This window comes from Suncus etruscus, chromosome 3, assembly GCF_024139225.1.
Source record: "Suncus etruscus isolate mSunEtr1 chromosome 3, mSunEtr1.pri.cur, whole genome shotgun sequence".
Classification (NCBI taxonomy): Eukaryota; Metazoa; Chordata; class Mammalia; order Eulipotyphla; family Soricidae; genus Suncus; species Suncus etruscus.
The window spans coordinates 7,977,796-8,002,164 of NC_064850.1; the positions used below are offsets into that span (position 1 = coordinate 7,977,796).

The 24,369-nt window shown below is 38.9% G+C and overlaps 2 protein-coding genes and 1 non-coding gene across 3 annotated transcripts in view; 1 reads left to right on the plus strand and 2 right to left on the minus strand.

Moving 5' to 3' along the window:
• Positions 1–24,369, minus strand: part of PPP2R5E (protein phosphatase 2 regulatory subunit B'epsilon) — a 159,869-nt gene that overhangs the window by 39,759 nt on the left and 95,741 nt on the right. Inside the window, exons 3-4 of the mRNA XM_049770408.1 lie at positions 8,369–8,470; positions 1,236–1,328 (exon numbers count right to left, since the gene is read on the minus strand). Of these exons, the coding sequence (XP_049626365.1) occupies positions 1,236–1,328; positions 8,369–8,470 (195 nt within the window). The remainder of the gene's footprint in view (positions 1–1,235; positions 1,329–8,368; positions 8,471–24,369) is intronic.
• LOC126003333 (thymosin beta-4-like) lies at positions 12,448–12,618 on the minus strand. The gene has a single exon (XM_049769502.1). It carries the CDS (start codon positions 12,616–12,618, stop codon positions 12,448–12,450), a length of 171 nt encoding a protein of 56 aa, XP_049625459.1.
• Positions 19,961–20,067, plus strand: LOC126004740 (U6 spliceosomal RNA). The gene has a single exon (XR_007494001.1). It is a non-coding gene; the product is annotated as a U6 spliceosomal RNA (small nuclear RNA).

Below are 24,369 nucleotides of genomic sequence, written 5' to 3' on the forward strand. Positions count from 1 at the left end.
GGTTAATATAATATCTAATATATATAAAGCATTCACTAACTCACATAATAACAACAAGAAAAGCCAATATTTCCGCCAAAATAATAAACAGGAAGAGAAGATGAACAAATACTTGCCCTGGGAAAACAAAGAGATGACTAGTAGGCATATGAAAAAGTGTATTTCACACCAGAGAGAATGGCATATAATGGCATATCTCAAAAACTCTGGAAACTACCAGTATTGGCAAAAATGTTTTGGAAAAGAAATCCTCATTTACTTTTGTTGGGAATGTCCTTTGGTTTAGTCTCTATAGAAAAGAGTTTTAGAGATTTCTCAAAAAAGTAAAACCTAAATTCCCCTATGACAGAATGGTTCTACTTATTAGCATCTATGCCACAAGACACAATAATATTTATTTGAAAAAATATGTGCACACTATATTCACTGCAGCACTGAGTACAACAGCATGGCGGTAGAAACAAATCAAATAACCAATGGCATGTGAAAAAGTGTAGGCATTGGCACAATGGTTTACTATGCAGCTGTAAGAAAAGTCAATTAAAAGTCAATCAGAGTAGGAGGGAAGGATATAGTACAAGGGTGGGGATGCTTCCTTTGCATGCAGCCAACCAAGATTCCAAAAACTGGAAGTCTGAATCCTTGCCAGAAGCGATCCCTGACACAGAGTCATGAGAAAGCCCTAAGCACAAATAGCTGTGGCCCAAAAAAATCAAATATAAAAAAAGAAAGACAAACACTGAATGTGTACATTAATAGTATAAAGTAAAACAAAATAAGGTAATAGAGAATACTGAACACAAACCCTTAGTCTTAGATTTAAAAACTCAAATTACCAAGCAATGAATGAAAGGGAGAGGCAATACAGATAAACCAGAAGTGACATAAGCATATAATGGTAGAGGGTTTGGGACATTTTGGTGGTGGTAGTACAATACTTTGAACATTAATGTCAGTAACGTTAACCCCATGGCTAACATGTTACCTAAACTATAATATTTTAAGAAATAAAATGTAATTTCTAACAGAGGAACCTATGACTTTAATGGAGAATAGTGGAAACATATGAGTATATGTGTTTATATCTATAGTTACATACTACAGAGGTAACTACACAATATCATTATATCTCTGGACAACATAACCATGATTATATTTTTTAAACAAATATCAAGATAAATTGAGATACAAATATTACCAACTGAATAAATATACAAACACAGTAACTTGCTTACCTGTAATACAAATTTCTGATCTATATATTTTTTGGCAATGCTGGGTTGGAATTCTTGGCTTTCCAAAAATCGTATGAAAAATTCATAGACAAGCTGTAAAAACAAATCATATGATTTTAAATTAAAATCCACTGAAATAAAATGCATGTAAAACAGTAACATGAAACCTGACAAGGTTCAGAAAACTGCTGTTCTACTAGGAGGAGGTGGAGAAGGCTCTCAAGCAGTGCTCAGGGGGCCTGGTATGACTTCTAGGAAATAAGCGTGATGCTAGTAGGGCCTGGAGTTGCGATGCTGGTCAGACCAAATCACAGCCAGATCCGGAAAGCCGCATGCGTGGTGCCAGAAATAAACTTTGCTATGACTGACTTCAGACCCAGCACGTACCCCTGACCACTAAGCAAATGATTTCTCCAGCCCCACTAACTATACTTGCTTCAATCCACTGGCTATACTTGCCTTTCTTTCACATCAGTCTATTAAATTTTTTAACTTTTTTTTTTTTTTTTGGTTTTTGGGCCACACCCGGTGACGCTCAGGGGTTACTCCTGGCTATGCGCTCAGAAGTTGCTCCTGGCTTGGGGGACCATATGGGACGCCGGGGGATCGAACCGAGGTCTGTCTCCTAGGCTAGCGCAGGTAAGGCAGGCACCTTACCTCGAGCGCCACCGCCCGGCCCCAAATTTTTTAACTTTTTAAAATAAAAATTGGAAAATATAGTCCAAAAAATACTCCCAAATCACACCAAAGATGGTCAAGATTTTAATGTAAGAATCTTCTCGTTTTTCAATACTTCTACAATATATCTATGTAACGTAGGTATACTTTATATACCTTTGCAAAGTACTTTTATCATACAAATATATTGTGAACCATGTAAATCTATAACATCTAAGTCTCAGAGGTCACAGGTGGCCCATTATGAAAGCCATTCTCACAATCGAATCCTTGGACATTTAGCTATCTTGTCAAATGCTTCTCTATCATCATATACCAAATAGCTCAATATTTCATCTGAAATATTTCTAAAAGTGGAAGCATTAAATCAAAAGAGATCCAAACATTTCAGGATTTTCCACATGCACCATCAATTTTTTTTTTCCCAGAAAGTCTATGGCATGGACCAGAGTGATAGCACAGTGGTAGGGCACACACTAACCTGGGATAGACCTGAGTTTGATCATCGGCATCCCATATGGTCCTCTGAGCCTGTCAGGAGCAATTTCTAAGCACAGAGCGAGGAGTAACCCCTGAGTGCCACCAGGTATTCCCCCCCACCCCAAAAATAAAGGTCTCTGGTAATCATCCTTAAACAATATGACAGTGCGACAATAAATTCTCATCTTCAGAAAGATTATTCTTTTTTTTAGTTTTTGGTTCACACCCGGCAGCGCTCAGGGGCTACTCCTGGCTCTACTCTCAGAAATCACGCCCGGCAAGCTCAGGGGAACCATATGGGATGCCAGGATTTGAACCACCATCCTTCTGCATGCAAGGCAAATGCCTAACCTATATGCTATCTCTCCGGCCCCAGAAAGTTTATTCTTCTCTACACAATCAAAGTGAAACAACTGCTCTGTTGGCCCTACTGACCCCTATGGGCCCCACCACAAGAGAGTTCAATAGTAGCACAATTTCCAACCCTAGCAATAAATTGCCAGTCAAACCCGAAGGCCAACTAAATACACTTGGGAGACAATCCCAAAAAGAGAAAAAGAAAATTTAGCCTCAAGCAAGCTTTCAGTCTTTCAATATAATCCAGGAATATTCTTCTTGAATCACTGCCAAAACTTGGCTCACTCAATTTTTATTCTGCTACTCTGCATTCTTATCATCTATCTTGTACTTTGAATGGATCCTTATCCATGCATGGAACAAACATCATCCACTGGTCACTAAAAATTCATGGCTTGGGCTGTTATGAATTATTCAAATACTGACAAATTTATATTTTTAGGACCCACATTTCTTAATATCTCTATTTTTTTTTCAAAAAAAAAACTCCTTAAACTTTAGGAAGCTATATATAGCTGATAATAATAGTTGATAATAGTTAATAACTATATAGCTGATAGTCACAGAAACAATACAAATCCCAAAATCTGAGCTCTACATTTCATTTGACTGCTCTGATTTTATCAGAGGCAACAACTGCTTTTTAAATTTATTTTAAAGAACATGTCAGAATGAATAGCCGAGGTGAAACAACATTGTTCAATATTTCAAGAAAAAAATAATATTTAGTGGAGGGGAGAAAGGCAGCTAGCTAACTTTGGGCTGACACTCAAAACATTAAATAAGAGTTCTAGCATAAGACACAAGGTAACCATTAGGATTTTGTCCCTAGCAGATGTTTTTAATATAAACATAAAGGTAAGATTTCAATAAAACTCATTATTTTTGCTGTTTCCCTTATGATAGTCTTCACTGAAATCGGTCTTTATTCTCCCATCCCCTTAATTGCAAGTGTATCAGTAAATAACATGATTACCAATGGCTACTTACTGCCTTAAATTCTGTTCCAGAAACAGCAGTTTCAACCATCATTTCAAACCTATGAGTGCCCATTGTATTTAGTATCTACATTAGGATTTTCCTTCTAAAAATAATGGTCTTTCTCTCTGAAGCTCTACAAACTCAGAAAAACATTTCTAGTGAGTTGAACACTTCAAGTTGAACACGTTCCTTCGGTCATTCTTCTTTTTTTTGGTAGATTATTTTATGTGTATGGGAAGGCCCAGCAGTACTCAAGGATGACTTCTGGCTCTGTACTCAGAGAACTTATGCAGAGCCAGGAATCAAATCAGGGTCAGCCAGGGCCAAGAGAAACATCTTAACCTTTCTAGTATCTCTCTAAGCCCTTGTTCTTTTAAGCCTAAATAATAAATAAGCTTCAACACATTCTAGCAAAACAGTTCATTTTTCAAAATACTAATCTTCCAACTCTGAGTTTTATAAGGAAGAATGTCAGCTTAATAAGCTATAAAAGGGATTCCATCGCTCTTCTGGTTCCCACAAGCCTGACATGTGGTCTGGCAGGCTTGCCAGTGGGATTGGCAAAGAGCTCCTCTTCCCTCTGTCTGGTTCCTTGAAAGCAGTTAAGGATTAACATGGTTCAATGGAAACACTTCAGACACATTTATGCATGAGCATAAAAGTCTTCTTTCATGAAGATTGATTTTTACCTCAGAATACACACAAGGCAGATTCTTGCTTCCACATTTAAAAACTATCCCTTGAGTTTCCGAAGAGAAAAGCTCAAGGGCCAGTAAGGATCAAGAACATATTAGTGAATTCTCCAACTTAATATGAATAAAATGACTTTAGAATTCCTGCTTTCAACGTTATGTGTAAAGGATTAAAAACAACTCCTTGCTCCTTTTAATCGCAAATAAAAGTCGTGCAAAACTGTATTTTATTGGAAACAGAATCACTTTCAGGAAATACATAATTAACCACAGTAACTGTAAAAACATACGAATGCAGATAATACAAAAGATCAAATAAAAGTGGACCTGACCTATCTTAGAACTAAAATTTTGCGGATTTCATGCTTTTTCCTAGCTTCAAATATTCCCAAAGGGCTATGAACTGCTAAAATGAGTAATCTTGTCTGAGTGAGAAATGTATCACATCATGTCAACAAAAGACCAACTTGTCTACAAGATGCAAGCCAAGTTGCTCAAACTCATGGGTACACTAGACTTCAGGCTAAAAATCGGAAGTGCCCTTACAGCCGCCGCCACCACGATGCACACATGAAAATGGCCCAATGTTGCTTAGTTGCTTCACAACTAATCTCTGCAGAGATGTCAAACCAAGAAATGATCCAAGTGGAAAGACACCGGTTTCCAGGCTGAGAATTCTGGGGTATCTTCTCAGATTGGGGATCTGAGCAACCTCCCCGCATCCCTCACAATCTCAAAGCCTCAGGAGCCATACCGACCTCCCACAGATGAAGCCACCTATGCAAAGGCCTTGCTTTTAGCCAGCGCTAAACTCAGGAAAAAATGCATGCCAAGTCAAGGTGCTGAACCTTAGGGCCTACTTCTACAGGTTTTGGAGTTCCTAGAACACAAGGGCCACATATGCCTCTGAATCCACAAAACTGACACTACAACAGAAGCATGCCAAATTAGATGGGGAAAGTAGCACAGAAGTCAACTAAACTAAGCTCAATAAAAACATTAACACAGTAGACTCAATTAGCAACGCAGCTTAGTGAACAGACCTTAATGACCCTACTGTGAGACATAATCATTTTTATTTTACCAAACTACCTACTCTTTGAATGATTCCATGGGTCCTTTTGTTTTAACAGGTAACATCCCATATTTTAAGCTTGCTGAAGTGGGATGTGTAGCAGGTAGTTTGGAAAACAGGGACAATGGTGAGGGAGGGACACACAGGTGGTGGATTGGTATTGGAACGTTGAATGCCCCAAACACCTATATTATGAACAATTTTGTAAACCACGGCATTTAAATAAAAGTTAAAAAGCAGATAAATATGTAAATCAAAGAGACAAGTGCAGGAGCAGTCAATCAGTCAGCCGAGTCAACCAACCACCCAACTATCACATCTCAAGAGGATTTGAGATTTTCTACTGTTATTAATCTGGTAAAAGGTATTGTGCTTCTTTGCAAAATGTGGTACAGAAGAAGAAGTACAATATTAATGCTCGAGTTAAGAAAAAGTACAAAGGTCTAAGAAAGAAAGAACTATGTTTGGTCAGTAAAAGAGGTTGCTTAGTCAACTGAAAAGTAAAATGCTGAATTTAATAATATGCCGCAAGAACATGAGCTCTATCATGAACAGCTACGATTTCTTAAGCTGACAAGCAATAGTGAAACTGCCACCACCACGATGGAAAAGGTGACTAATCTGTGGCATAAGAATAGACAATGAAGGCCCGGAGAGATAGCACAGCGGTGTTTGCCTTGCAAGCAGCTGATCCAGGACCAAAGGTGGTTGGTTCGAATCCCGGTGTCCCATATGGTCCCCCGTGCCTGCCAGGAGCTATTTCTGAGCAGACAGCCAGGAGTAATCCCTGAGCACCGCCGGGTGTGACCCAAAAACCAAAAAAAAAAAAAAAAAGAATAGACAATGAAAACACAATATTCTTGAGACAAGGTAGAAAACTGTGCAATGACTTTTATGTGGTAACAGTATGCCTACTAACTAGGAAGGGATGAAGGAAAATTTCTGAACACATCCATTTTTGTCTCTGTCTCTCTCCCCTCTCCCTTATCTCCTCTCCCCCTCTGTCTCATTAATTCTCCCCCCTTCTCTCCCCCTCCCTCCCTTCCCCAAACCCCCTTATCTCCTCTCCCCTCTCTCTGTCTCATTAATTTCTTACAGACTACACAGCAGATATAGGAACTGATACCAAAGGCATGGTTAGAAGTCCACCCTTTCAAAAGAGTAATTTCTCTCTTCTTTTTCCCTTTTTTGGGGGAGTGGGAGTGGAGGTGTCACAGTCTGTTATTTAACATGAACAGCACAGGTTGGTTTTCTTGTTTTTTATTTTTTTTTTGTTGTTGTTGTTGTTGTTTTTGCAAATTTCTCAGACTGCATATAGTATGTCTGACACCTTAAATTATATATATCGAAATCAAAGAGTTAATCAGTTAAAAAATTCTTAAGCTAATTTACTTAATTTACTCAGTTTTGGCATTAGTCCAAAAAAAAATACATTATGTATAATATCCTTAAGTAAGAATTGCAAAAACAGCCCTGAAAATTCCCAACATAAATAGAGGAAAGATCCAACAATGTATATTTATATTAAGTGCCAAAGCAGGGCAAGAAAAGTTATAAATCTGGGGGCCAGAGTGATAGCACAGTGAGTAAGTAGCGCATTTGTCTTGCACGTGGCCAATCCTCAGATCCTCATATGGTCCCCTAAGCCAGCCAGGAGTAACCCCTGAGGTGCCATCAGGTGCTAATTCCTGCTCCTGCCTCCAATTAAAGTTATAGATTGGTCAAAAACTCTTTAGTGGAGGGCTGGAGGGATAGTGCAGATAGTATGGTGGGTAGGCATTTGCCTTGCATGTGGCTGACCTAAATTCAATCTCAGCATTTCATATTTTTTGCCAGGAGTGATTCCTGAGCACAAAGCCAGGAGTAATCCCCTAAGCACTGTTCGGTGTGGTCCCAAAATAAAAACCAACAAAAAAGCATTCTTCAGTGGAATAAAGAAATAAATATAGATGTCTTTTTAAAACAGACAATCACATATATCTAGGCCTTACCTTTCTGCTTTAGTCTGTGGCTCTTTAGAAAGTAAACTAGTAACTGTGGACACACTTCAGTGGTAGCTATAGCTGAAGGGTTAAGACACAGAAAGTCCTAGTACTTCTATTACTGACCTCCATGTTAGTCCTCTGAGAACTAGTCTCTTGAGGAACAGCCATGGAGAACATTCTGAGCCAATGAAAATATAACTATGGGGTTCACTGGGGTTCAATACTTCTAATTTCAGCGTGGTGAAACACTGAGTTTGAGAGAAGGCATTCAGAAAAAAGGGGGTGAAAATAAACAGTGTGTCTCAGCCTGTACAAAAGAAAAGATGCATCATGGCCCTGATCTGTCCTGGCATGTAAACATGACTGCAAATGCTGGGCCTACATACATAAGAATTAAACACCATCTCCCTTTTGACTGTTATCCTTCCCTACAACATTCACAGTGAAATAAGGCTGCATTTGTTCTTGCCCTTTAAGCTAAAAAGCTTGTTTGCGGTTATTATGAAGACAGGCATCTGAAGTCCACAGGCTACCTCTGCTGAAAATAAAGACATGCATTCTGTGATCTAATCACATCTAACAAATATTCATGTGAAAATAGTTCTGTTCCTGTTGGAGGTCCCAGCAGACAGGATCACACAGAGCTGCTAATAGAAGAATAAGAAATGCCAGATAGACTTGCAGCTTGCAACATGGGAAGGCCCGCACCAAAGCCTTACACCAAAACTTATTCTCTTTTGGCATACTAATTAGCAAGCATTAAAAAATATTTCAAAAAGCATTTTCTATCTTTCCACTTTTCACATATTCAAATTTAAAGGTCTTCAAGGAATTTCTGCCTAAGGAGTAAAGGATCCTCCTGTGATAATAAACAGCTCAAAGTACCTGTAAGTGTGGCCACGACGCCTCAAGGGTAGGTTCATCTTCTTCAGGATCAAATTCATTGCTGTCACTAGGAGGGAGAGTTCTGAATATATTGCAAGATACCTAAAAATAAACAAGCAGTGGCATTAGCTGGAAACCTTTCCTGGGCAGCTTACACAACATCTTAAAAATCAGCTAAAAGAATCCAGATGACCAAAGAACCCCCAAACTGGAATTGGGGACCGTGTGCCATGTGTTCTGAGGCCAAGACCACCCTCAAGCAAAGTTGGAGAACAGCGAGAAACAGCACCGTCACGTCAATATTCTTGAACCTTGTCCCTACCTAGCAACCCCCAACCATGAGATCTCCAACATTTAGATTCTGATGATTTTACATCTTCCATCAAAGTCTGTTCCTTAGTAACTTACCAGTCAAGCATGTTTCTAATTAACCAATTCATACTCAACTATAACACCATTAATATGATCTTCATGTGTTTTCCTTTACAGTTCTACTCAATTTGTAAATGTACAGTTGAAGTAATTGTGAAATTTTCAGCTTTCATGAAAGGCAAATCAAATAAATAAATAAGTAAATAAATAATATTTGATTCCTGACACCACATGGTCCACTGAGTACTAAACCAGGAATAATCCTGAGCATCTCCAAGTGTAAAGAAAAATAAATAAATAAAATAAAAAGAGGCAAGGAGAGGAGGAAACGATATATACGAAGTAACATTCTTGGAGGATGGGGAAAAAAAAGAAATAACATTTTTTAGTCAACATGTTTGCAATGGGCGAACTTCATAGACTCAATCTTTTCTCAAAAGACATGTATATATATCAAGCCAAGAACAATCATGGGCACACTGGCCACAAGACAGAAAGCTGGCAACTCAAAAGGTGTGGGCAGGTCAAGCCTGCCATCCTGCTGAAGCCATTCCCCTTAGATTCATCACCGAAATCACCACTCTGCCTATGGCCCTGCCTCAACACTCCTCTACATTCTCTTCAGGGACACCAATCTTCAGGTTCTCCAGCTATTTGGACTGATATCACCAGGACTTTTGTTGAGAGAGTGTGGGCACCCTACCCCCCACCCCATATCTTCCTTCTATCAGCAACTAGCAACTGTCATTATGCCCACATAAGCTGCAGTATCAGTAACAGTGCTTTGAATTCTTAGACAACTTCATTTGTTTGATGCTGTCATGCCTATAGAAACACTAATTTAACAGAAATGGATAGCTAACAAGAGCTTGATAAACGTTCTGCCATTATATTAATGACTTCATTTGAGATACAATAATGTTCAAAAATTTGCTTGCCACTGTACTTATTCGTTTTTCTTCCCTTTGCATTTAAATTTTTCTTTCTTCTCCTCCTTTTTCTTTCTATTCTTTTTTTAAAATAACTTTGTTCTCACTTATCTGGAAACAAATGTATTAGGGTCAACTATGTCAACTATTTGATGCGTTTTCTTTAAATAAAGTAAAAAAACTAACATTCTTAAAAATCATACTTAATCTGTTCTCAGCTGGGTCAATTTACAAGATACTAATGATATCTAGAATACAAATACAAACTCATAAGTTTGGTGATACTTTGCATAATAAGTTGGATCTTAGATGCTGATTGCTCAAAAATGGCCAGGCAGTATTCAAACTGGGTAATAAAGAATCATCTTAAAGTATTTTACTATTTGGACATTTAATTTGGGGGGGGGGGGACAACACCTGGTGATGCTCAGGGGTTACTCCTGGCCATACGTTCAGAAATCACTCCTGGCTTTGGGGACCATATGGGATGCTGGGGATCGAGCCGAAGTCCATCCTGGGTCAGCCGAATACAAGGCAAACACCCTACCGCTGCACTATCGCTCTGGCCCCATAGGCATATAAAATTTCTATAGCAAAATATTGTTCTCTTTTCAGGGTTTCTTTTAATTACTACTGCTCTGGACCTACACTTAACTATTTTAGTGATCCAAAAATATCCTCCTCTCTAAAGAATAAAATTGAAGGGGCGAGAGAAAGAGGGGAAATACAAGTAAAAACAAACAAGAAAATGAAAGAAAGAGAATACTGTCCCTGAAGCTCATCTTCATGAAAAAAACAAAAACAGGGGCCGGTGAGGTGGCGCTAGAGGTAAGGTGTCTGCCTTGCAAGCACTAGCCAAGGAACGACCACGGTTCGATCCCCCGGCATCCCATATGGTCCCCCCAAGCCATGGGCAATTTCTGAGTGCTTAGCCAGGAGTAACCCCTGAGCATCAAACGGATGTGGCCCCAAAATACAAAAAACAAAAACAAAAACCTAAGCTATAATCAATCTACTGCTCTAAAAGAGATAAGAAAAGTGTCAGGGGGTCTGTGTAATCAGAATGAGTTTGTTCAATCCACAAACATGAAGTGTCCAATATGTGCATACAGAGCTCAATACACTGAAAAAATAACAATGAACAAAGCAGATTAAAATTTGTGTCCTCAGAGCTGGACAGATAAGGCTTTGCACAGAGCCAACCCAGTTTTGACCCCAGCACCATATTTGGTCCCCCAAGAACTAGGAACTAGTTACTGAACTAGGAATAGGTTCTGAGTGATCCCTGGGCCCAGAGTCAGAAGTAAGCCCTGAGTATTGCTGGATGCAATCCAAAACTGAAAAGAGATGGGGGGGAAGAGGGAGAGGAAGAGAAAAAGGAGAGGGAAAAGAGGAAAGAGGAGGAGAAAAAAGAGGGGAGGGGGTTGAGGGAGGAAAAAATTAAAAAAAAAGGGGGGAGGGAGAAGAGGGAAGAAAGGGAAGAGGAGGAGAAAGAAAAGAGGGGAGGAAGAAGAGGGAAGAGGAGGAGAAAGAAAAGGAGGAAAAGGGGAGAAGGAAAAGAAAGTCTTAAAGAGCTTAACTCTAGAAACTTATCAAAGAAACTTATCTAGAAAGATAACTTATAACAAAGAAAACTTATCTATCCCAATTTTCCTACCTATGGAAAAAGATCCCAGCTGTGTAAACTATGGCAAGAAAATTCTATCTTATTTTGCATGCACTGAGAAGCCATATGTGGGTCTTATAAAAGAAGCATGGTTTGATTTTTGTTTCTTTTCCTGGGGAGGGTAGAAGGGGCAGACCTAATAGTGGTCCTCAGGACGTAAATCTTGTTTCTGCAGTCAGGAACCACGTGAGTTCAGGGACACTAAGGGGTGTGATCAAGCCCAGGTTGGCCACATGAAAGAGAAGTGCCCTATCTACTGTAACTGCACTGAATTTTGCTTTTTATAAAAGCCACTCTGGTAACTTAGTAAAGGAAAAAATAGGAAGGGGAGGATGGTTAAAAGCAGAAAAGAACAGGCACTTAGATTGCCAACATTTAGCAATCAAAATGGGAAGATCCTGAATCCTACAGAGACCAACAAACAGGAGTGAGAGAAAGAAACGGGCTGGAATTTGGTATCTCAGGAATTGCGAAAGAAGGACATCTGAAAAAGGGAAATGAGAACCAGTGATGATAGTTGAGTGGACACCTTTCTTGCACAGAGCATCAACAAAAGAGCTCCCAAGATCACAAACGCTGCTCCGAGGCTGGTAAACAGAACACAGAGCAGGAACTCTGGGACTCTTGGAAAGGGTCTTTTCCTATCCCCAACTTCTCATGAGAAAAGGGGAGAACCTCTGGTGTGTGAAGATCCCACATTACAGCTCAACCTGGATTTCATGTTATGTTCCACAAAAAGTAACTTATTTTGATCTATTTTTCACTCAGATGATTTTTTTTTTCCTGATGACTTCTTGGGGAGAGGAAACAGAATCTTTCTGTAATGACCAGTTATTTTTTTTTGTCTCTTTCCAATTATTACCTGACATATGCGTACAGGTCCAGAGAGATAGCTCAAAGTATTATTAGTGTACATGCTTTGTATACTGGAAGCCCAGGTTTAATCCCCAGCACTGCACGAACCCCTGGGTACCATCAAGATACTGCCCAGAGGCCTCCAAATCCTGCAATCCAATTGTTTTTAAGTTTTAAACTTTATCCAACCTCATTGCATCTCATAAAGTTTCAACAAAAGAAAAAAATGTCCAGTGTATATTGGCAATATTCATTCTTTATGATACACCAGCTTGCTTCTGTTCAATTGTTTCTTTAGGAGGCAGCAGATTTTTCTCTTGTATTTCTGTCTTCTTCATCTTCAACTTGTCAAATTTCTTCATCTCAGCCATATCAGACAGGATGGCAGAGGAAGAAGGAGGCATGGGGACGAACGAACAAAGACCCATCTGGGCGAATGACAATGATTTTTCTTGTCATCTTTTAAGAATTTTTGTTTACTAATAAAATGGAGGCTTTCCAATAACTATCAATGAATTTCTCTTCAACCAACCAATCAAACTCTTAAACACAAGGGCAAAGTTTTCTAATGACCGGCTTTTGAATTACTCACATAGTATACATAATTTTCAAAAAATTAGTTTCCATACAGAGGGTAGGACGACTGCTTGCAAGCAGCTGAACCTGGTTGATGCCCTACATCGCCTATGGCTCACCAAGCACTTCCAAGAGTGTGTCCCTCCAAAAACTTGAGTTTTCATCTCAACTCATATGGCATATTTAAGGGAAGAGTCATATCCAGCAGGGCTCAGGGCATAATCCTAGATCTGTGCTCAAAGGTCTATATGTGGCCAGGAACCAAGAGGTGCATTGGTAGTGTTTATAAAAAAAAAAAAAAAAAAAAAAAAAAGGACAGAACTAACTATTCAACCCAAAGGCTACAACAATGGAATCCAGAGACCCAAACCTTAACAACCTAAACGTAAAATGTAACTGTTATATTGGCAGGCTGGGGGCAGAGGGGTGGTATGAGATGTACTTGGGGAATATTGGTGGAGAGAGGTGGGCATTGGTGGTAAGAGTGGCCCCTGACACATTGTGTGTCTGAAACCCAACTACGAAGGACTTTGTAAATCATAATGGTTTCAATAAAATTAAAAAAAAAATTTTTAAAGGGTCCATATGTGGTATAGTCCATATGTGGTATTAGGGATCAAACTGGCATTAGCTGCATATAATTCAAGCACGTTAACCCCTGTGCTATCTCTCCAGCCCTCAATTCACCAATACTTATTTATACTCTATAACAAGCTTTACTTCTCTTCTCCCAGAACAGGAAAGGGGGAGGGAACAGGAGGAGAATAAAGACTATAGAGATATTTCCCTATAGTGAAAACTCCAAAGAGAACAAAGACACTGGAAATTCCTTGGACATATAAACATCCTCTCTCTACTCTTGGGATATATAAACTCTTACATACCAACCATGTGCTACAGCGATTATATATACATAGTTTATATATTCGCCTCATCTAACTTATCAAGAATATGTGATACCACAGTCACATCTGTTCAGTTAGAACACAGGAAACAAATGTTAAGTGTAAACAAAATAAAAGCCTGAATATATTAATAAAATTGTACTTTGCTTTTGTTTCAACAAAATTTCAATTTAAAATTGTCTCAGTGATTTCAATAATTTTTAATATTTGACTTGACCTAAAATAATGAGCTCTCTATCTTATTCTAAATCTCTGGTTTGGAGCTCAGGAGATAATATAGTAGGTAAGGCACTTGAATTGCATGCATTTAACCCAGGTTCAATCACTGGCATCCGATATGATCCCCTGAGCACCACCAGGAGTAATTCCTGAGTGCAGAGTCAGGAGTGACCTCTGAGCACTGCCAGGTGTGACACACACACACACAAATACAGGGGCCAGAGCGATAGCACAGCAGTAAGGCATTTGCCTTGCATGCAACCAAGACAGGACAGACGGTGGTTCGAATCCTGGCATCCCATATAGGTCCCCCTGTGCCTGACAGTGGTGATTTCTGATCACAGAGGCAGGAGGAACCCCTGCGCGCCACTGGGTGTGACCCAAAAGTCAAAAAACAAAAACAAAAACAAAAACTGGGCCTGGAGAGATAGCACAGCGGCATTTGCCTTGCAGGCAGCTGATCCAGGACCAAAGGTGGTTGGCTCGAATCCTGGTGTCCCATATGGTCCCCCATGCCTGCCAGGAGCTATTTCTGAGCAGACAGCCAGGAGTAACCCCTGAGCACTGCTGGGTGTGGCCCAAAAACAAAAAAAAACTAAAACTAACAAACAAGAAAAAAGCCTTAAATCTCTCATTTGAGGAGATAGAGGAAGGATTGGGAAAGGACCAGAACAATGATTGAGGGAAGCAGAATGCTGGTGGAGGGCATATGGTGTTGGAATGTTTATATATGTTATACTATAATTAACAATATGTACAAAAAGCTTAAAATTTCTCCCAAAAAGGGAGTAACAACAACAAAAATAATAATAAAATCTCTGACTAGGCCAAAGCTTCAAATCTCGTTATCAGATCAAAAGGAAATTACGTAAATTATCTGAACTGTGGGTAGTTCTGATGATCTCGCTTAGCTACACTATTCCATTTCTTCAGATATGCTTTTCTTGTTATGCATTATTTAGTTTACTTCTAAACTTTCCAGCAGATGAGTAAGGAGTCGGCCTGGATCAGGTTGGGCTGCAGAGGAAAGATCTGACTCAACTCCTTAAGTAGTTCTCTAGCCCAGTTAGAAGAAAACGTGGAAGCATGTTAAGTGTCATGAAAACAGCCAAGCCTTTTTTGCTTTGCACAAAACAGGTGCTGATAAAAATGCCATGATTGAAGGGGACAGAGCTATAGCACAATGATAAGGCTTTTGCCTTGCACACAGTCAATCAGGGTTCAATTCCTGGCATCCCATATGGTCTCCCGAGACTGCTAGGAGTAATTTCTGAATGCAGAGTCAGGAATAACCCCTGAGCACTGCCGAGTGTGGCAAATAAATAAATAAATAAATAAATAAATAAATAAATAAATAAATAAATAAATAAAATTTTAAAAAATTAAAATTAAAAGCCATGAATAAGGTCAGGGGGAGAGTACAGGAGTTAAGCTACTTGTCTTACATGCAGCCAACCTCCACTAGATCCCTGGCATAACAGAGGTCCACAAAGCATTGTAAGGAATAAATAGAGAATCACTAGATCCGGCCCAACTACCTACTAAAGTGATGAATAAATAAATCATTGCTCTCATCCTTGAAAATCCTAAGAAACTAATTCACGAAAAAACTAAAAAAACTACTTATGGTAGTCATTAGCAATACTTACCCAAAAAAGTAGGAAACTGGAAAAATCCTTTATACTATCACAAAAGTACATCAAATTAGTGGAACACCGTGCACCATGAAAGATGTTACAAAGAAGCACAAAAATTATTTATATCTTCCCACTCAAATGTGAAGGTAATTAAAAATGGCATGACTATAACTTTCAAGGACTGAAAATACATAAGCAAAGGAAGATTAAGAAAAATCCATGTTAAAGTAAGAAAAATATGGATGATAAACTGATAGGTGCGATTATTCCTCTTGGAACAAGATTTAAGTACTAAGAGTAAAATTTCAAAGATATAAATTAGTAACTAGAGACATAATACAAGAGTTAAGGTTGGCCTTACTTGTGGACAACCCTGGTTAAATCCTCAGATTCCATGCTCCACTCCCCACGCCACCTCACTGGGTGCGGCCTTGGAGACCCCAAGCGCTGTTAGGGTGGCCAGAGCAGCATTGCATCTTCAAGCCTTCACACTAAAATACCTGTTAAATTAAGAGAATTGCTGGGAGAGGTCCCCAGGTTTTCTAAGAACCATGAAAGACCCTCCCCCCAAATATTAAAGATTAAATTAGATACGCATGGTATGTGTTATGCCTTTAATTTCAGGGTATAAATGGCCTCTTGAACTTGAAGATTACTGCTGTCACAAGAATTATCAATCTAAGCCTCCCACAATGCCTCCGAAACTCGTTCATCAACAAATGACAGAAGGATTCAATGAATTGACTTATTTAAGACTGTACAGTTAAGCTTGAAAACTCAAGAGTTCAAATCTAGGTCATTTGTAGATGGAGCTGGGCTGGGAGTTATCTCTATACATTATTTTTCAACAACCTTGAATCCAATTTGGGATGAGATCCAATTGCCTTCATGAGACCTGAAAAAGACTTCCAACATTGGAACTCGAGGAACGAGCATGTCACGTGGCCACAGAGTGGAGAGAGAAAGGAAGAAATGGCGGAGAGAGACAGAATGAGAAACCATCCAATATTTGAAAATGATTAAAAGCCACTATAAAATGGCGCATTTGTTTCTGTTGAATTTGCCTTTATCACTGGCCATTATTTCAGATTACTCCAAGGTGAAATGGATCATTAAGTGTATCATTACATTATCAAAAGATAATGGCAGCTGTGCTTATTACAAAGACACCGCAAGCACCAGCAGCCACCAAATCACTCTACCACACAGGAGTAGGAGTCTAAGTGGCCCGTTAAAATGCATCCAGGTATTCTGAACATTACTAAGGGTCTTTCAATGAGGCTCTGTCCCTGAGTCTTCTATTTTATTAATTCAAGAATGGATTATCAAAAATGAAAGGAGCTTAATAGGTTTTTCAACGATTTTAATCTGCATTGGTGTTAATGCAAAAGAAAATGAAAGCTTAAGAACGAAATGCTGGCACTTGTGCTCCCTGGACTCATGTGTCGTGCTGTGCGGGTGTGCTGCTGTGTCTGAGCAAATGCCACTCGCATCTCTCCTCTTGAGATGTATATTTCCATGTATTTCCATGTGCTGGGTTCTGTACTAGGGTTCTTTCCACATTTAAAGAAGCATGTGATATCTCTGTGTGCATTATTCTCTTCCTTTTTCTATTCTCTCCCTCCCCATCCTCAGAATTTCCAAATAAAGCCTAATTTTATTTTAAAACAACAGCAACAACTAAGAGCATTAGGGTCTTGGGGCCTTAGGGCCTTGGGGTCTTGGGACTGGAGAAAGATGCTTCTCTTTCTCAAGTCTGGCTCTGTTTCAAATTCTCAGCATCATAAAATACCCCAACATTTATTAATCCCTGAGCACAGACTCAGGAATAAGTCCTGACCACCATTGGTTATGGCCCAAAACTAAAAAAGAAAAAAGACATAGGTAGTCTACATACTTTGCATATAGGAGTCCTGGGTTCAAATCTCTAATATCATATGTCTCCTCCTTCCCCCATCCCCAACCAACTCACTTCCAGGACTCAACTCAATAAAGGAATGAAGTTTCTTTTAGGCTTTCAGGTTCATTTTCATTCCAAAAACATATAATAAGCCCAGAATGTCAGAATCAAACTAGTAGCCTTGGCCTCCAAAACATACTAAGGACAGAAAGAACAGTTGGGAAAATGATGGAAATGGTTGTCAAAATCTGGATAAACAGGGCCAGAGTGATAGCAGGTAGGAAGTTTGTCTTGTATGTGGCCAACATGGATTCTATTCTTGGCATCCCAGATGCTACCCCTGCCTGAGAGCCTGTCAGGAGTAATCTCTGGGTACAGAGCCTGGAGTAATCTCTGAGTGCCCACCAACCATGGCCCCAAATATCAAAAATAAATCTGAATAAAAAACCTCCCCAAAAGACAAAAAATCTCAAGTAAGGAATTCCACTGAGTAATGTCTAGAACCAGATCATGTTAGAAAATAGTGTTCAGGGCCCGGAGAGATAGCACAGCGGCATTTGCCTTGCAAGCAGCCGATCCAGGACCTAAGGTGGTTGGTTCGAATCCCGGTGTCCCATATGGTCCCCCGTGCATGCCTGGAGCTATTTCTGAGCAGACAGCCAGGAGTAGCCCCTGAGCACCGCCGGGTGTGGCCCAAAAACAAACAAACAAACAAAAAAAATAGTGTTCAGTACTTTAACCGTACATATAGCAAAGCTGTGAATCAAAGCATTTGTTTTCATGTACACACAGGCCTCATATCCACAGACAATTTTAAAGGTTTTTTCTCTGATACACCAAACATCCACACCTACCTTTGAAGATCATAAATCTTACTTTAGTTCGGGTTTCTTTTTGGTGGGGTGAATGGGTCACACCCAATGGTATTAGAAATAGAACCCCAAGACTCCTGCATGCAAAGTCTGTGTTCAGCTTGTTGGGTCATCTCTCTAGCTCTTGACCAGATTCTTTTGGGGGATGTGAGGGATGCACACCTGGCGGCACTCAGGGCTTATTACTTCTGGCAAGCTAGGGGAATACCATATGGGATGACAGGGATCAAACCCAGGTCAACCGTGTAATAGGCAAATGCCCTACACGTTGTATTTATTGTTCTGGCCCCTTGACCTGATTCTTTAATCTCCATTTTCCTCCAATTCTGCCCCCACCATTATTTTCTGTCATTTTAATTACTCTCGCTGCCCCCTCCTTTCCCATAATCTTTTTTCTAGCCCTTTGACCTGCCAGTGACACCCAGGAACACCATGGGTGCAGTAGACTTACCTAAGGGCATTCAGGCCTAAGTTGATGACTTGCTTAGCGTCAACAGGGAAATACAACAATGTCTCCTTCCCCATAGTCTGGCACAGACCCTGTCATCAAGCATCTTGGTTATTGAGACAATTTCCTCTCTGCTGTTTCTACTCCCCAAGTCCCCTCACTCTCATTTCCCCAACTGGCTTTCTAATCCAATGACTTCTTACTATTTTATGAAAGGCCAGCATCTTCTCTACAATAAACAACAAGAATTGGGGTTGCTAGAGAAAATACTGAATACCAGTTAAACCTAAATTTCATATAAAATATAAATAACCCATATAAATAATTGAAACACCCAACAGTGTGCAAAGCTTACTTCTTAGGGTTATTCCTGGCAGTACTCAGGGGACCGTATGTGGTGTCAGAGATACAACTAAGGTAACCCTAAAGAAACTCATAGGCAAGACAAGTTCCTTATCTGCTGTACTATCTCCATAGTCCTCCCACAAATTATTTTAGGCTCAAGTATGCCCCCACATACTCATGGGACATACCTAGATCAAAAAAATTAATTCGAAAATTTTTCATTGTTTATCTGAAATTCAAAGAGGCTATCTGTAATTATATTTGTTTGCTATAACAGCCCTAAAAGTATATTAATTAGAGCCCAGAGAGATAGCACAGAGGTGCCTTGCAAGCAGCCGATCCAGGACCAAAGGTGGTTGGTTCGAATCCCGGTATCCCATATGGTCCCCCGTGCCTGCCAAGAGCTATTTCTGAGCAGACAGCCAGGAGTAACCCCTGAGCACCGCCAGGTGTGGCCCAAAAACAAAAACAAAACAAACAAAAAAAAAGTATATTAATTAATGGCCCTCTAAAGCTTATATTTCAATTTCAATACTTGTCATTTGCTACTGGAACTAGAGCATACTGTGGGAGAGGAAGAAAAGAGAGATAATTTGCCAATGCCTAGGACTTAACAGCTGCTAGATTGGTGGGGAGTTTTCATATTTTCTGCTCTTCGGTTTACTACTGAGTATACTATTAACTGTTATGGTGTCAAAAAATATTTTTTCTCCAAAGTCATGGCGAATGTCAAAGAGGAGAAAAAAAAAAAAGATTCCTCATGTGACCTGGGCCAAGAAATATCTAAGTAAAATTTCATCAGGTTTTGAGTAGTCATAAGCACTTGGCTGCTCTTGACTTACAATACCAAAATAAAACTATTACTTTGGTGCTTGCTTCGGCAACACATATACTAAAATTGGATTGATACAGAGAAGATTAGAATGGTCCCTGTGCAAGGATGACATGCAGATTCGTGAAGCGTTCTATATTTAAAAAAAAAAAAAAAAAAACTATTACTTTTGTAAGTCGTTACTAAAAAAACTATTGCAAAACAAAACACTTCAGTGTTTGCATTCTCTTTATCTCCATAGAAACTACTAAATTTCACCGTGAATCTAACTAACAACATGTTGTTTAAGGAAAATGGTTAGCAGATAATAAAAGAACAGATGTGGTTAGCACCTAGAAGCCACCAAGATTAACACCTAACAAAACCAAGGGCAAGAATGATGCAAGAGTTCATCTAGATGTTTATCAAATACTTTCAATTTCTCTGATTATATATTTGTTGGCACCATCAATATTTAAAGCTCAGGTAAACCATGCATGTAATATTATAAGGAGATAGCTTTTAGTACAATACAACAAATCACCTGAAATGGCCTTTCATAATAAGCTTTATGATATTCTCTCTAGATGACTGGGTATTATCATTCTTGGATAAAAACAGAGAAATTGGTTAAACTCAAGAACATAACTATATTTTATCTGTGAAGCTGTAATTCTATATAATTATATCAAAGAGAAATTCAAAAATTATGATAGCTGTGAAATAAATTTTCTTGCAATTGCGGCTAAGAAAATTTTCTGATCCCCCCCCCAATTGTTGTGGATATTAAATAGGAAATATTCAAACAAATAAAAAGTACCATTATTCTCCTAGCTGTTTATACCATGACCTCATGCAAGTAACAATTTCAATGACATTACTTTTTTTCACCATTTATTCATTCATATATTCCATAATCCACCCTGCATCAAAACAAAACCAAAATGGGTTAATCAAGGACTCAGACCCAGAGGGCGTAGTTGTGTATACAGAATTTAGAAGCTAGGTCACCATGATTATTTTTCAAAGTATTATGTATTAGCATAAGCAATTAGTTTACCATATCAAGTAGCTATGGTAAAATGGGATTTTTGGCCAATGAGAGAGGGATAGAGACGTTTCAGTGGTTTCTCAATATTTACCACACATGCAATTTTATAAGTGTAAAAAAATGTGAACAACATCAAAGCTTCATCAACTCTTTTAAGAATTTAAACAAAGAAGACCTATTTTCAAACATAGTAAGGTTCGTGGCTAAATATTAAAATGCCAAGAATAGGAACTAAAATCCGAACTAAATTTCCTAGTTCCATATTTTAACATCTTAGAAAACAAAATCAGAATTACAATGGATGGCTCATACTCTAGAAAATTCATAGTAATTTATTTAAATTTCTGTTCTTCAGAATCAGTGCTGTAAGTCTTTATGTTAAAAAGGGAATTTTATCATTTTGCAAGTTCAAATAACTTTTAAACAGTTACTTAGACATGAAGTATAAAAGAAACTTTATACTTCTCTGAAGTGGAGCCATAATAGATTGTGATAATTAAAAGACAGACTGGCTTTGTAGAGAAATTACTGACTGAAGAAACTACCAGTGAATTAAATACTAATTCAATGTTTTTTAAAAAAAATGGCCATTTGTTTTTTAATCAAAGCATGAGCTTAAAAGATGTGTTTCTTCAATGATTCTAAGATCTTTGAGCATAATTACAAATGATTTGATATTTTTCTCTGTTTTTATCGGTAATTATTTGTCTAGACTCGGAGTGGTCCTCAAACTATGGCCCACGGGCCACATATTGCATTTGATTCTGTTTTGTTTCTTCATTGCAAAATAAGATATATGCAGTGAGCATTAGATTTCGTTCATAAGTTTTGTTTTCACTAGAGTCAGACCCTCCAATGGTCTGAGGGACAGTGAACTGGCCCCTGTTTAAAAAGTTTGAGGACCCCTGGAGAGTGACCTTAAATGGAAGCTGCAAGTATTAGCAATATAATTAAAATTTCCAGGCAAGTTTTCCAGGAATTATTATTTCAAAGATATTGGAGTTAATTGATTCCTTCAATCAAAGCAATCGCTGTAGTATTCTTATTGGTCCATTAAGTGCAGTTCTTAGCCACACAAAGAAAGATTAAGATTTGGAGATACAGAAATGGAGCCAGGCCATTCCAGCAAAATTGTCCAGTTTGATCATAAAACTGCTTTTGTGGACAGAGCACTAGGCCTCTGAGAAAACATTCAGTGAACCAGAACCAAAGACAGAGTGCACTGCTGACACATGATCACCAACATGCACTGCGGACAGGTGTCTGGTTTATTTGACACCATCCGGAAATCTAGAAGAGGATTGGAAAGCTTTCTAAAGTCAATGATTATAATCTTACTATTGTCAGAGCCTTGGTCATTCTTTAAATTGGTATTAACAGGGCTTTCTAGGACACAGTAGCTATTAAATTAAGCCTCATTTCTGAAAGAAGACAGAAAGGATGTCTTACAGGATAAATGAGGCAGGGTTCCTAGGGAACCGTGCAAGGGAAGTGTCCTACCTGTTGTATTAAGTGCTGATGTCAATTCTTCCTTCTCCTTACAGTGCAGCAATTGAAAAATTAAAGTTTTTTTTTAAGAGGGGCAGAAGGGGAAGTCTGTTTGGAGGTGCTCAGGACAGAATCAGAAGCCTTTAAATGAAAAATTCCCAGCTTAAGCACAGCAGAGTGAGACCAGCAAGACTCTTCTTCGCTTTGTGGCTGCATATTTCTTCCAGTCAAGAAACTGTACCACAACACTTCATAGTAAGATTGATGTACCATAGAATATCAAAAGTTCACAATGGGAAAACTACACAAATTTCCACCGCTCCTTGTAACTAAAGAACTAGTTCTGGAGACTCAACCAATACCTGCCACCTATATGACATCAGCTTTTTAGAAAAGAAATGTTACAAATGTGCAAAGAAATTAGAGAAAGGATGGAACAGACAGCCCAGAAAGCACAAGAGGATATAAGAGTAGAAATGAGAAAACTTCAAACAGAAATATCAGGGCTGAAAAACAAGGTAGGTGAAAAGAAAACCTCACTGGAAAGCTTCACCAGAAGAGTAACAGCCACTGAGGACAGAATCAGTGATACAGAAGATGAGCTACATAACACCTTCATACAAAAGAAGAGACTGCAAAAAATCTTCATAGAATGTGAACAAAAAAAACAATAGAACTCTGGGATAAACTCAATAGAAACAACTTCAGAATCATTGGGGGTCCCAGAGACTCAGTAAAAAAAAAAACCTCAATAAAGAATCAACAGTCAAGGACATCAATATTGAGAAATTCCCAGAACTAAAGAATGCATGCAACTATATTCTAGATGCCTGAAGAGTACCAGCAGATAGAGATCCAAAGAAAAGCATCCCAACGCAGATAATGGCCACAATGATGAAAATCACAGATAAGAATAGAATACTGAAAGTAACATGATCAAAAGAGAAATAATATACACAGAAATAATATACATACATCCTTATGATTTACATCTGGTTTATCTAAAGCAATCCTAAAGACCCAAAGGCAATGGTGTATATAGTGACAAAACTCAATTAAGCGAATAATTTGCCTAGGATACTTCACCCAGCTAGACTTTCTTTCAGGCTTAAAGAAAGGATACAGAGCTTCACAGATAAACAACAGCTCAGAAACTTCACAGACTCAAAACCAACCTTAAAAGAAGAGCTGAGGGGTCGGAGTGGTGCAGGATAGGGTGTTTGCCTTGCACGTGCTGACCTAAAACATCCCATATGGTACCCTGAGCCGGGAGCAATTTCTGAGCACATAGCCAGTAGTAACCCCTGAATGTCACCAGGTGTGACCCCAAAACAAAAACAAACAAAAAGAAATGAAAAGAAAGAGAAAGAGGGAGGGGGAGGGAAGGGAAGGGAGGGGAGGGGAGGGGAAGGAGGGAGGGGAGGGGAGGGGAGGGAGGGAGGGAGGGAGGGAGGGAGGGAGGGAGGGAGGAAGGAAGGAAGGAAGGAAGGAAGGAAGGAAGGAAGGAAGGAAGGAAGGAAGGAAGGAAGGAAGGAAGGAAGGAAGGAAGGAAGGAAGGAAGGAAGGAAGGAAGGAAGGAAGGAAGGAAGGGAAAACCAAAAATAGGCAGATGAAAGAAAATATGAAGCTCAGAGCAAAAATTAATAAACTGAAAATGCAAACAACAATCTGAAAGATCAATGAAAGCAAGAATTAGTTCTTTGAAAAAAATAAAATCAATAAACCACAAGCAAGACTCACAAAGAAAGACAAATTTAATAAACTGAATTAGAAATGAAAAGGAGAGATTACAACAGAAACTATAAATTTTCAAAGGGTAATCAGAGATTACTTTGAGAAACTGTGCCACAAAACAAGAACCTGGAAGAAATGGGTAAGTTCTTGGACTCCTATAAACTCCCAAGGTTGAACCAGGATGATCTGGCAT

Coding starts and splice junctions, on each gene's coding strand:
- LOC126003333 (XM_049769502.1), bottom strand. CDS start 12,618: ATGGGTCTTTGTTCGTTCGTCCCCATGCCTCCTTCTTCCTCTGCCATC.